Source organism: Lissotriton vulgaris, chromosome 4_1, assembly GCF_964263255.1.
Source record: "Lissotriton vulgaris chromosome 4_1, aLisVul1.2, whole genome shotgun sequence".
Taxonomy (NCBI): domain Eukaryota; kingdom Metazoa; phylum Chordata; class Amphibia; order Caudata; family Salamandridae; genus Lissotriton; species Lissotriton vulgaris.
Genome location: NC_141691.1, coordinates 1,580,043,943 through 1,580,057,778, shown reverse-complemented (window position 1 = coordinate 1,580,057,778; position 13,836 = coordinate 1,580,043,943). Strand labels below are relative to the sequence as shown.

The 13,836-nt window shown below is 51.8% G+C and overlaps 1 protein-coding gene across 1 annotated transcript in view; it reads left to right on the top strand.

Moving 5' to 3' along the window:
• Positions 1–13,836, top strand: part of PDE7A (phosphodiesterase 7A) — a 1,213,253-nt gene that overhangs the window by 500,735 nt on the left and 698,682 nt on the right. Inside the window, exon 7 of the mRNA XM_086965809.1 lies at positions 1,125–1,220. Within this exon, the coding sequence (XP_086821935.1) occupies positions 1,125–1,220 (96 nt within the window). The remainder of the gene's footprint in view (positions 1–1,124; positions 1,221–13,836) is intronic.

Sequence of the window (13,836 nt, the reverse complement as noted above, 5' to 3'; positions counted from 1 at the left end):
GGCACCACCACATCACTCGGGGGCACCACCACATCACTCGGGGGCACCACCACATCACTCGGGGGCACCACCACATCACTCGGGGGCACCACCACATCACTCGGGGGCACCAACACCACATCACTCTGGGGCACCACTCTGGGGCACCAACACCACATCACTCTGGGGCACCAACACCACATCACTCTGGGGCACCAACACCACATCACTCGGGGGCACCACCACATCACTCGGGGGCACCACCACATCACTCGGGGGCACCACCACATCACTCGGGGGCACCACCACATCACTCGGGGGGGCACCACTCAGGGGCATCACCACATCAGTCAGGTGCACCACCACATCACTCGGGGGCACCACCACATCACTCGGGGGCACCACCACATCACTCGGGGGCACCAACACCACATCACTCTGGGGCACCAACACCACATCACTCTGGGGCACCACTCAGGGGCACCACCACATCACTCGGGGGGCACCACCACATCACTCGGGGGCACCACCACATCACTCGGGGGCACCACCACATCACCCGGGGGCACCACCACATCACCCAGGGGCACACACACACACGCGCACACACACACACACACACACACACACACACACACGCGCGCACACACACACACACACAGCCGCGCACACACACAGCCGCGCACACACACACACACAGCCGCGCACACACACAGTGCCTACCATAGAAAGATAATTTCTTACCACAGCTTTCCAGTAGTTGTACGTTGTGTGCCCCAGCCTGGAGAAATATTTGCCAAAGACAGGTCACCTTTTCTCTCCCATTCCTTGTTGTTAATGATATCTGGCTGCTAGCATAGATTTATGTGCTCTGTATAGACGGTAGAGTTTGACATCTAAATTAAGTCACTTATCTTTACAAAGTAGTGTCCAGCAAAGGTCTTTTATGAGTGCTTCCATGCTGCAAACAGTACTGCCAGTGCATTTGTTTTCCCTATGAAATAGAAATGCAGTAAATTGCAAACATTACTCTTGCTTATTTAAAATGTGTGATGAGCGCGACATTACATTTAAATTTTATGCAAGCTACTGTTTGTAATATAATGTGGGCTATACCGTCTTAATAGTTAATCTTTTTTTCTTAGGAAACAGCCTGGTGACCATGATGTGCCATCTTTTCAACCATTGTGGGCTTATCACACATTTCCATTTGGATATAGTGAAGCTTCGTTCATTTTTTGGTAAGAACCGTAAAATGTTCTTTATTAGACACATGAACAAAGCCCAATCGTTCTGATAGTTCAAGGTTTATTCTGATAAACACCCGTTTTAATCCCTTAGTATTTAGTCTTAAATTGTATTTTGAGCTTTTTTTAGTACACTTGCTTTCCTTACACCTAGGAGATCTTCACTGACAAATAAATAGCCTCCGTGGTTTATAGTAGGGGTCTAATGGCAGTAAGACCCCTAATAATGACTTCATGTTTGATGGCATCCTGATTATAATATTCTCTTGTAAACTTTCCTTCATGTCTAATGGGCAATTCAAGAAGGGGATTAACTCATGAGCTGCAGAGTTGGTTCTAAAAATACATGATGGCCATGATACAGTATGCCTAATTGGTACCAGTGCAGTGTTCAAAAGGCATTCCTTGAATGCTATAAACTAGATTTTCAGGGGATGTCCAGGCATCACTTAACCTCTTAGTTGCTGAGACTTTTTCTCCCCTGTGCTGAGCTCTTTTTAGAAAAAAATTGGGTCATTTTGTGATTATCCTTCAACTTTTTTCCCCACAAAAGATACCCAGGCCAAATATTCTATTTTTTTTCCTACCACCCTGCTTTTTTTTCTTTTTAATGGGAAAAATATGCTGCACAAGATAGTGTATTTTTCCTCAAAAACATCTGTGAAAGGTTTGCTGTGCTAAGATCACCACCTTCCCATCTTTTTAAGAGCAAGCAGTTGGAAAATAAAAAAAATGTTCACCACCGTTATTGCATTTTTGTAATTGGTACTTGATTTTCCATATTTGTTGTGAATTTGACCGACTTGAGATTCAATTTTTTTCCTATCCAACATTTAATACATTTACAGGCTGTTTGTTTTGCTTCGTTGGCTAATTAGACAAATACGTACATCGGAATGTAACTAAATGGGCAACAGTTTGTATGTAGTTGAAATAGATGTGAATCCTATGGTTAAAGCAGAAAGCTAAACACTTCTGATAAGACAACATTCTGAACAGAGCAGAGAGTCGTTTGTGTAGATCGCTTGTGGTTTTCCTAATGAAACTAGCCCTATAGATCAGTGATACTCTGCTTGAGGCCCTCTTGACCCTTACATGTGGCCCTCTGGTTACAGCAGCACGAGCTGCTGTTTACTTGCTGAACACTAATGTTCCGAAAAATGTTAAGTAAAAGGGCAAGCATTTATTTGCAGGTTAAATTCAGCTATGAAGTAACTACGGCTGTGTCCTGTAACTTAAGTTTACCTGCAAATTAATGCTTGCCTGTTAAATATTTTTTTAGACCTCCTTACACAACCAATTAGACCACCTACCCGAACCCAGCTGACATCAGTGCTGACATCCGTGCAGCCCTTAGTCACACCACAGACCATACTTTGTGGACCCTGGGGAAATATTTGCGAGTACCTATGTTTTAGATCAAGTAATAAGTAATAAACAATAGCAGTTGATGATAACTATTTCATCTACTCTTATTACCCAATGGAGGATTTACTAAAGTGAAATTCCATTGGTTTGTCAGACCCTTCTGTTAACAGGGGTACATAGTGTTTGTTGGTTTTCAAAAGCATGCAATATCCAAAACCAAAAACTGAGCTGCAGCTTATGCTTGGTCATTGTGTACATATCATGCAGCGTGTCATATGGTAACATCTAAAAAATAAAAAAATGGTTTGAAAGAAACTCATTTATTTTCAAATGTGCACAAGATGCTGAGTAAAGGAATACTAGTTACTTTTACAGCGCTGAACGAAAAAAAATCCTAGTTAACAAAGTTTCAATTCTTTCTGATAGATACATCTGCCGTGTGGATTCCGAACCTTGTGAATATCCCCTTGCTTCAGCAACATTCGGAAATTCTTTTTGTAGCTTCGCGCCGACGTGGACCCGAACGTCACAGAGGCACGGCACCGCTCGCGACTCCGCTGACGTCACCGACGCCTATAACAGGCCCACGCCGACGTGATGACATCAGTTCCCTTTTTTCCGCGTCGTCGACGCTAACGGTTTCCAGGGATCGTACTGTAGCTTTACAGTAACTTTGTTACTACTATCCTATTATTGTGTCTATCTTTATATTCTTCGAAATGTCGTAGAAGAAAACTGGATTTAAGGCTTGCGGCGAATGTGGCAAGACTATGTCTATCACCGATCCTCATGAATGCTGTTTGGTGTTTAAGTTCCAACCATGACGTCGAGGACTGTCCTTGCTGCAAGAAGAGGACTCCGAAGGCGTTAAGAGAAAGAGAGACGAAACTCCTTGTGGCAAAACTTAAAAATAAGAAAGTTAAAAAGTCTTCGAAGTCTCGAACTCGTCGGTCGAGGTCGAGATCGAGGTCTAGGTCTCGTTCGAGGTCACGCTCGGAGTCGTCTTCGGCTCACGCTTAGAAGTCTTCGAGGAAGAAACATAAGAAGAGGAGCCATGAGTCACGTCATCACTCCGGAAAGGACTCTAGTTCAAGACCGAAGTCCCAGGTCAAACTTCGGAGTAAGGCAGTGGAGGTTTCGGAGTCTGAACATAACTTTGTTGGTGAGGCTTCACATCCGGATTCACCCGAATCTCAGAAGCAGGTCCATTCTCCGGTTCCATCCAATCCTTCTGGACAGGAGGATGAAGGTGAGGAGCAGGGGGCTGGTGAAGTCGAAGTTCCGATGCCTGCGGGTTCGTCGACCCTGGTTCCTGGACTCGGTGAAGAGGTCGACGTCTTTTCGGCTCCACCTCCTCTGGAACGACCCAGAGATCCATATCCTGAATTTCCAACTCCAGGTCAGGATCCTTCTCAGTTCCTGAACGCCATGTTTGGTGTCTATTCAAGGGCAATGTTCCTGTCTGGTGCACCTGTTGGTCCCACGGGTCCAATGGCCTTTAACTTGGGTATTCCCCAGGCTTACGCCCCTGCGCCCTTCATGCCTTTTATGCCGGCTATACCTCCGCATTGGCATTTTCCGACACCGAAGCGCACAACGCCAACTCCGTCGACGCCAGTCTCATCGACGCAGATGCCTACGACTCCGAGGCAGGATTCTGCCCGACCTCGTATTGAAAAACCTCATCCGACTTCGGGTTCGACGCCGGCACTGACCCCATCGGAGTAGATTCCGAATCAGTTGACTTCTGCTGTGAAGGAAAGATCTCGGAGAAAGGCCCAGAGACTTCTGGAAGAGGAAAGATGTCAATATTCAGATACTGAAGAAGGGGAGTTACAGGATTCTGAGGATCCTTTTGAAGACTTGTGTGAGGCCAGTGGGCTCGAACTGTCGCCTGAGTGGGAATTGGCTTCAGTGTCAAATGTACCATCGAAGGATGTGGTGCCTTATCACACCGTTATAAAAAAAGCAGCGAGTTTATTGAATATTACTCTGCCCACTGCTGATTATAAACCTAATATTTTAACTGAGGTTCTTCATTCACCCTCGTCAGTTATTGAACCTATGTTACCCTTCAACGAGGCCTTATCTGAGCCCATCTATGAGGTTTGGAAGAAACCTTTATCTGCTCCTGCAGTTTCTAGAACAGTGGCGAGGAGATAGAGTTGCACCTGAGGACCCTGCGTTTTTATCAACTCATCCCTTGCCTGAGAGTTTGGTGGTGCAAGCTGCCTGCTCAAAGAAATCTGCTGGTGCTTTTCCACAGGTTCCTGAGGATAAGGAATCCAGAAAGCAAGATCAGAGTGCCAAGAAGGTTTTCTCATCGGCTAGTATGGCGTTAAAGTCAACCAACGCAACGTGTCTGATGGGAAGGTATATCCATGCCTTGATGGATTCTCTCAAGCAGCTTATTCCGAAAATTCAGGAAGATGACAGGAAGGATTTTCAGGAAGTGATATCAGACACTCAAGCAGCTGCGAGACAGGTGATTCAGAGTGGTCTGGACACTGCTGATTCGGTGGCAAGGGTCATGGGCTCCTCCGTGGCCACTAGGAGGGCTGCCTGGCTTAAACCATCGGAGTTCTCTGCAGACGTCCAGTCTGTTTTGATGGACTTGCCTTTTGATGGCTCAGGATTGTTTGGCAAGAAGGCTGATGCTGCTTTGGAACGTTTTAAGGACAGTAGGGCCACTGCAAAATGTTTGTGTCTTCAGTCCAGAGGTACTACTGGTAGACGCTTCAGGGGGTTTGGAAGATCTCCCTTTCGTTCTTACAGACCATCCCAGCAGCAGCCTCAACAGCAGCAGAATACGCTGTACAAGTCATACAGGGGCAGGCAAAGATCCCGCCATAGAGGTCGTCAAACTTCCTCCTCCTCCTCCCCTTCCCAATCCCCGGCCAACGCAGCAAAGCAGCCCTAGATCCGCCATTCCGTATCATGTGGGCCCAGTGGGGGGTCGGCTTACTCATTTTCTACAAGATTGGGAATTAATAACATCGGATCTTTGGGTTCTCAATCTTGTAGAGAATGGGTATGCACTTCCTTTCCAGGAATTCCCTCCCAATTACCCTCCTTGCCAGGGTTATTGTTCGGAGGACCACCTGCTTCTCCTGCAGGAAGAAGTCCTGGCTCTGTTCCGAAAAGGTGCGATAGAGGTGGTTCCAGAGCAGGAAAGGGGTCAGGGGTGCTACTCCCGGTATTTTCTGATCCCCAAGAAAGATGGCAGGCTTCGGCCAATCCTGGATCTCAGGATCTTGAACCTTTACCTGAAACAGGAAAAGTTCAAGATGCTCACTCTTGCGCAGGTTCTTCAAGCGCTGCTGGACGAAGACTGGATGGTGTCGATCGACTTGCAGGATGCGTATTTTCATATTCCCATCTTGAAGTCGCACAGAAAGTATCTCCGTTTTACGGTTGGGTCACAACACTACCAGTTTGTGGTCCTTCCGTTTGGTCTTACAACTGTGCCTCGAGTCTTCACCAAGGTGATGGCAGTGGTGGCGGCTCATCTCAGGAGAACGGGGATACATGTGTTTCCGTATCTAGACGACTGGCTGATCAAAGCGGAGTCGCCGGAGAAGGTGCTCCATCATCTGCAAGAGACCTCAGTTGTTGCACAGGTTGGGTTTTTCGATAAATGTACCCAAGTCTCACTTGGTGCCCTCACAGCGCAACCTGTTCATAGGTGCGGTACTGGACACTACTGTGTGTCGTTCATTCCCTCCCCCTCAAAGGATTCGCGACATACAGGAGATGATTCCTTTGTTTTACAATGGAGCGGTCGTTCCAGTCCTGAAGGTCCTTCGCCTGCTCGGTCTGATGGCTTCATGCATTCTGTTGGTCAACCATGCACGCTGGCATATGAGGGCGCTCCAGTGGTGCCTCCGCAGGCAGTGGTATCAGCACAACGGAGATCTCGGGGAGTCAGTGAGGATCTCCAGAGAAACTGCAGCGGATCTGTCTTGGTATAGCGTGGAAGCCAATCTGTCTCAAGGGAAGCCTTTTCAGATTCCTCCATCGGTTGCCACAGTAATATTGGATGCGTCCACTCTCGGGTGGGGTGCTCATCTGGGGGACCTGGAGGTCAAAGGTCTTTGGTCTCCAGAGGAAAGGTTGCTTCATATCAACCTTCTAGAGTTGCGGGCGATACGTCTGGCGCTCAAGGCCTTCCTCCCTTCCCTTCGCGGTCAGTCTGTTCAGGTCCTGACGGACAACACGACCGCGATGTGGTACATCAACAAGCAGAGAGGAGTAGGGTCGCAGTGTCTCTGCAGATAGGCTCTGCGTCTCTGGTCCTGGGTTCAGGACCATCAGATTTGTCTGATGGCAAATCATCTGGCCGGGGTTCAGAACGTTCGTGCAGACAGTCTCAGTCTGCAGTTCTCTGCCGATCACAAGTGGAGGCTCCATCCAGAGGTAGTTCACGACATCTTTCAGATGTGGGGTACTCCTCGGGTGGACCTGTTCGCCACCCACGAGAATGCTCACTGCCTGTCATTCTGCAGTCTCCAGTATCCGATGCAAGGAGCCTTTGGGGACGCGTTTCAGTTGAGTTGGAGCTCGCAACTGCTTTACGTGTTTCCTCCCATACCTTTGAACCCTCTGGTTCTGAGGAAAATTCGTCAAGACCGGGCCCAAGTCATATTGATTGCCCCGGATTGGCCAAGAAGGGTGTGGTACTCAGACCTTCTCCACCTCTCGTCTCACCGGCCGCTCCGTCTCCCTCACAGGGCAGATCTCCTATCTCAGATGGAGGGGCAGGTTCTACATCCTCACCTCCAGACATTACACCTTCATGCCTGGAGATTGAACGGGGCAACCTGATTTCTTTTTCTCTCCCTCACGATGTGGTGGATGTCATTTTATCAGCCAGGCGTGACTCCACTAAGTCCATCTATTCTTATAGGTGGTCTAAGTTTGTTGTTTGGTGCAAGGAGAAGTCCATAGACCCTTTGCCTCTCGAGGCCGGGTCACCCCCTTGCTCCCTCACCTGCTCGCCTGCTGATCCTTGCTCCCTCGCCAGCTGTTCCTGCCTGCTGCCACCGACTCAGTCGCCCCCCAGCATCCCCGAGCGGCCCAGCCACAGCTGAGCCGCCCGCTTCGCACTTTTTCCCGCCGCTGGCCCCCTGCGGCCCTGCCCACCAACGGCCCATTGGCCCAGCCGCTCGCCCAGCCGACCCGCCCTCCCGTCCCCCTTCTTAAGGGGAGAACCTGGTAGTCGCGGGAGTGACCACTGTGCCTCTCGTGGCCGGGTCACCCCCTTGCTCCCTCACCTGCTCGCCTGCTGATCCCTGCTCCCTCGCCAGCTGTTCCTGCCTGCCGCCACCGACTCAGTCGCCCCCCAGCACCACCGAGCGGCCCAGCCACAGCTGAGCCGCCCGCTCGCCACTTTTTCCCTCCGCTGGCCCCCTGCGGCCCCGCCCACCACTGGCCCATTGGCCCAGCCGCTCGCCCAGCTCAGCAGACCCGCCCTCCCGTCCCCCTTCTTAGGGGAGAATCTGGTAGCCGCGGGAGTGATCACTGTGCCTCTCGAGGCCGGGTCACCCCCTTGCTCCCTCACCTGCTCGCCTGCTAATCCTTGCTCCCTCGCCAGCTGTTCCTGCCTGCCGCCACCGACTCCGTCGCCCCCCAGCACCCCCGAGCGGCCCAGCCACAGCTGAGCCGCCCGCTCGCCACTTTTACCCGCCGCTGCCCCCCTGCGGCCCCGCCCACCACCGGCCCATTGGCCCAGCCGCTCGCCCAGCCCAGCAGACCCGCCCTCCCGTCCCCCTTCTTATGACGCCCCCTGAGCGACCGCGCAGCGGACGCGCGCAGCAGGAGCACGATTAAGCGCCGAAGGTGCGCCAAAGGTAAGCCCGTCTGCGCCCGTCCGTGCCTGGACCGCGCCCAGTGCCAGGACCCCTGGCCCCCGAGGACCCCAGCCCACCCGCCGGACGTACGACGCCGCCACCCTCAGCGCACTCAACACCGGGCGAATCCCGGGATGCTACCGAGCCACCCCGAGAAGAACCCACGGACCCTTCAGCTGTCACGCCTGCAAGTTCTCCTGCATCCGGACCTGCCCTGCACCAGCACCCGCCAAGCCGATCACCAGCAGCAACCACCTCAAGTGCATCCTACTCAACACCCGCTCCGTCCACAGACACATCATCCAACTCTGGAACCTCCTCGACACCACAGATCCTGACGTCGCCTTCTTCACGGAAACCTGGATGAACGACTCCTCAGCGCCCGACATCGCCATCGCCATACCAGAGGGCTACAAGATCACCCGAAGAGACCGAGGCAACCAGACGGGAGGAGGCATCGCCATCATCTACAGGGACACCATCCGCATCACGACCAACACCGACGACACCCTGACAACTGCCGAACACCTGCACTGCCAGATCCAAACGGACCCCAGAACCACCCTCAGAGGCACCCTCATCTACCGACCCCCGGGACCACGCACACAATTCAGCGAAGACATCGCCGACTTCATCAGCCCGCACGCCCTCCCATCCGCTGACTACATCCTCCTGGGGGACATCAACTTCCACCTGGAGAACAACAACGATCGCAACACCACCACCCTGCTTGACAACCTCGCCAACCTCGGACTCAAGCAGCTGGTGACCACCCCCACCCACCTCGCCGGACACACACTCGACGCTGTCTTCTCATCCAGCAAGGACATCGTCTTCAGCCACGCCACCGGACTCCACTGGACGGACCACAGCTGCGTCCACTTCACTTTCAGAAGATCCACGATCCACCACCACCAGCAACAGGTTGCTCGAAGAAACTGGAACAAGATCACAGCAGACCAGCTCGCCACTTCCCTGAGCCAGCACCCTCCCGCCAGCTCAGCGAACCCCAGCCAGGCCGCCGACAACCTCACAAAGTGGATCAGCAACTGCGCAGACGACCTCGCCCCACTGAGGACCCCGCCTAGCAGACCCGGCAGCAAGAAGGCCCCATGGTTCACCGACTAACTCAAGAGCTCCAAGAAGAACTGCCGAGCCCTTGAGAAAGCCTGGAGAAGGGAGCCAACACCGGACAACATGACCACCCTCAAGCTCGCCACCCGGAAGCACCATCAACTGATCCGCGCCACCAAGAAAACAGCATTCAAGGACCGGCTGGACAACAACGCACACAACTGCAAGGAACTTTTCAACATCGTGAAAGAGCTCTCCAACCCCAACACCGGAAACAACGACATCACCCCATCGCAAGACCTCTGCAGCTCCCTCGCCTCCTACTTCCACAACAAGATCGCGGACATACATAACAGCTTCAGCCCACAAACAACGCTCCCAACGACCGCACCTACGCCCCCCACCACCACCCTCAGCGCCTGGACCCAGATCAACACAGAAGACACCATCCACACGATGAACTCTATCCACTCCGGATCCCCGACCGACCCGTGCCCCCACCACGTCTTCAACAAGGCCGACGCTGTCATCGCACCCCACCTGCGGGACATCATCAACTCCTCCTTCGACACCGCCACCTTCCATGAGAGCTGGAAGCACGCCAAACTCAGCGCTCTACTAAAGAAACCAAAAGCGGACCCCACCGAACTCAAGAATTACCGCCCCATCTCGCTCCTCCCGTTCCCAGCCAAAGTCATCGAGAAGACCGTCAACAAGCAGCTGGCCGCCTTCCTCGAGACGAATGGATGCCTCGACCCCTCACAGTCTGGCTTCCGAGCCAACCACAGCACCGAGACCGCCCTCATCGCTGCCACCAATGACATCCGAGCCCTGCTGGACAACGGTGAAACAGCGGCCCTCATCCTCCTAGACCTCTCCGCGACGTTCGACACTGTCTGCCACCGCATCCTAGTGCAGCGCCTCAGCAACACCGGAATCCAGGAGAAGGCACTGGAGTGGATCATCTCCTTCCTCGCTGGAAGGACACAGAGTCCGCCTACCACCGTTCAGATCTGCAGCCACGGAAGTCATCTGCGGCGTTCCTCAGGGCTCCTCGCTCAGCCCCACCCTCTTCAACGTCTACATGAGCCCCCTTGCGGCCATCGCACGCCAACACAACCTCAAAATCATCTCCTACGCCGACGACACCCAGCTGATCCTCTCCCTGACCAACGATCCCGCCGCCGCCAGAACCAACCTCCACGAAGGGATGAAAGACGTAGCCGAGGGGATGACGACCAGCCGCCTGAAACTGAACTCCGACAAGACGGAAGTCCTCATCCTGGGCTCCTCGCCCTCCGCCTGGGACGACTCCTGGTGGCCCCCCGCCCTGGGCACCGCACCCAAACCGACAGACCACGCACGCAACCTGGGCTTCATCCTGGACTCCTTCCTCTCCATGACCAGACAAGTCAACGCCGTCTCCGCGTCCTGTTTTAACATCCTGCGCATGCTACGGAAGATCTTCCGGTGGATCCCCTCCGAGACCAGGAAGACGGTCACCCAGGCCCTCGTCACCAGCCGACTGGACTACGGCAACGCCCTCTACGCCGGAACCACCGCCAAGCTCCAGAAGAGACTCCAGCGGATCCAGAAGCCTCCGCCAGACTCATCCTCGACATCCCCCGGAGCAGCCACATCTCCGGACATCTGAGAGACCAGCACTGGCTCCCCGTCAACAAGAGAATCACCTCACCCACGCACACAAAGCCCTACACGACCAAGGCCCGAGCTTCCTCAACAACCGCCTCAACTTCTACGCTCCCAAACGCCACCTCCGATCGACCAACCACGCCCTCGCCGCCGTCCCCCGCATCCGAAGAGCGACAACAGGAGGAAGGTCCTTCTCCTACCTGGCCGCCAAGACCTGGAACACCCTCCCGACCGACCTTCGCCTGACCCAAGACCACCTCTCCTTCAGGAAGAAACTCAAGACCTGGCTGTTCGAGCAGTAGCGGCACCCCAACCCCCCCCCAGCGCCTTGAGACCCTCCGGGTAAGTAGTGCGCTCTATAAATGCCTTGATTGATTGATTGATTTGAGGGCCCATTTATCTGATGTTCTCCAGTTTGCCCTTTCTCTGGGACAGCAGGGCTTGCTGTTGCCACGGTGAAGGGTTATCTGTCAGCGCTGTCGGCGTTTATCTGTTGGCCTGACCAGCCTTCTCTGTTTAAGTCTCCTATAGTTTTAAGGTTTTTGAAGGGCCTCATTAATAAGTTCCCTCCTACCCCTTTTATTGTGCCTCAGTGGGATCTGAATCTAGTTTTGACATTTTTAATGGGTGCTCCTTTTGAGCCTCTTCACAAATGTCCTATGAGGCTCCTGACTTTCAAAACCGTTTTCCTCGTTGCAATAACCTCGCCAAGGAGGGTTAGTGAGCTTCAAGCTTAGTTCCAAGCCCCCTTTTCTTGACCATTCATGCTGATCGAATGGTTCTTCGGACCAGGGCTGCTTTTCTGCCAAAGGTGGTGACTTCTTTCCACCTTGGTCAATCCATTACCCTTCCTACTTTTTATCCTCCCCCACACCCTTCCAAAGGAGGAGGAGAGATTACACCGTCTTGACCCCAAGAGGGCGGTGTCTTTTTATTTGGACAGGACTAATGACTGTCGCTTGGATGACCAGCTCTTTATTGGCTTTGCTGGCTGCAAGAAAGGTAGAGCGGTCCATAAGAGGACTTTGTCTAGATGGATCGTCCTCTGCATTAAGACCTGCTACTCTTTGGCCGGTAAGGAACCACCAGAGGGTATAATTGCTCATTCTACAAGGGCTAAGTCATCTACCTCTGCATTGGCTAGAGGTGTTCCAGTGGAGGACATTTGCAGGGCGGCAACTTGGTCTTCCCTTCACACTTTTGCGAAGCATTACTGCTTGGATTCCGAAGTGAGGAGGGACGGTCATTTTGCGCGCTCTGTCCTTCAGGATTTTTTGGTCTAGAAGAGTGGACACCCTACTCCGGGAGTGGGGACTGCTGTGGGACTCTATTCACAAGATGAGGAATCCACACGGCAGATGTATCTATCAGAAGAACAAGTTACTTACCTTCGGTAACGCTTTTTCTGGTAGATACAATATCTACCTGTGGATTCCTCACTGACCCACCCGCCTCCCCGTTGTCCACTCTTCTATGCCAGAGTTTCTTTAATGTATTATTTTATTGTCAAGGAGTTGTTTATTTCAAATGTTTTATTGCATTTGCTTCACACTGTGTGTGTTACCTTGATTTCTATACTGCGTATTCTGTGTTTATGTCTACTGTCATCGGTCCGTCCGTGTGCCTCGAAGGCACGGAAAAAAGGGCGGAACTGATGTCATCACGCCGGCGTGGGCCTGTTATAGGCGTCGGTGACGTCAGCGGAGTCGCGAGCGGTGCCGTGCCTCTGTGACGTCCGGGTCCACGTCGGCGCGAAGCTAGAAAAAGAATTTCCGAATGTTGCTGACGCAAGGGGATATTCACAAGGTGAGGAATCCACAGGCAGATATTGTATCTACCAGAAAAGCGTTACCGAAGGTAAGTAACCTGTTCATTAAGGCCACAGAGGTGAGGATTATGCCTTTCCTCCAGAAATGAAAGTGAACTCAAGTATTTATTACTACAACTCCCATGAATCATTGGGAAAAAAAGAACAGTCCAACCAATCAACATCATTCAAGTCTATTAAAGTCCCATCTCCATTTTCATGCCCCCTTTCTTCCTGCTACAGGTTACGCTCCATATCCTCTGTTTACTCCTGCTTAGAGGAATCCGTTCCTAAGAAAAACATAGATGTCACTTATTGTTTAACAGTTTAAACCGTTCAATAACCTTAAATTTCAATCAACTTATATCATAAAGTTTACTCCACTAGCCAAACAGAATAGAACATGGCAGATAAAGAAATATTTTCAATACTTAAACGCAGAATCGTACCCATTACATCTAACCTGAGGGGTGGGTAGAACAACGATGATCATAGGCCTTGCCTCCGTTTCCTTAATAGAATTGAAACTCAGTTCTGTTAGCTAGGACATTTTTTAATCTGTCAGGACTGAAGCCGAGGATTAGGCTAGTTTAAAGCCTATTCACTGCTAATGCAGCAATATCATTCACTGGTTTAAAATCTTTTAAACATAGTCAGAAGACTCAATTTAATATATCTTCCAGTCTAGCTTCTAATGAAAAGGCTTTAGAGGCCATAGCTCCTCTTACTGAATGTTCACTGAAAGCTCCTGTATCAATTTCCTCCTCCTGCATAACCCCGATCTGGCTATAGTGGAGAGGAGACTACTCTATGGGCCTTACGCAAAGAGATTAACAGCGGTTTCTCATCTGCCGGACTA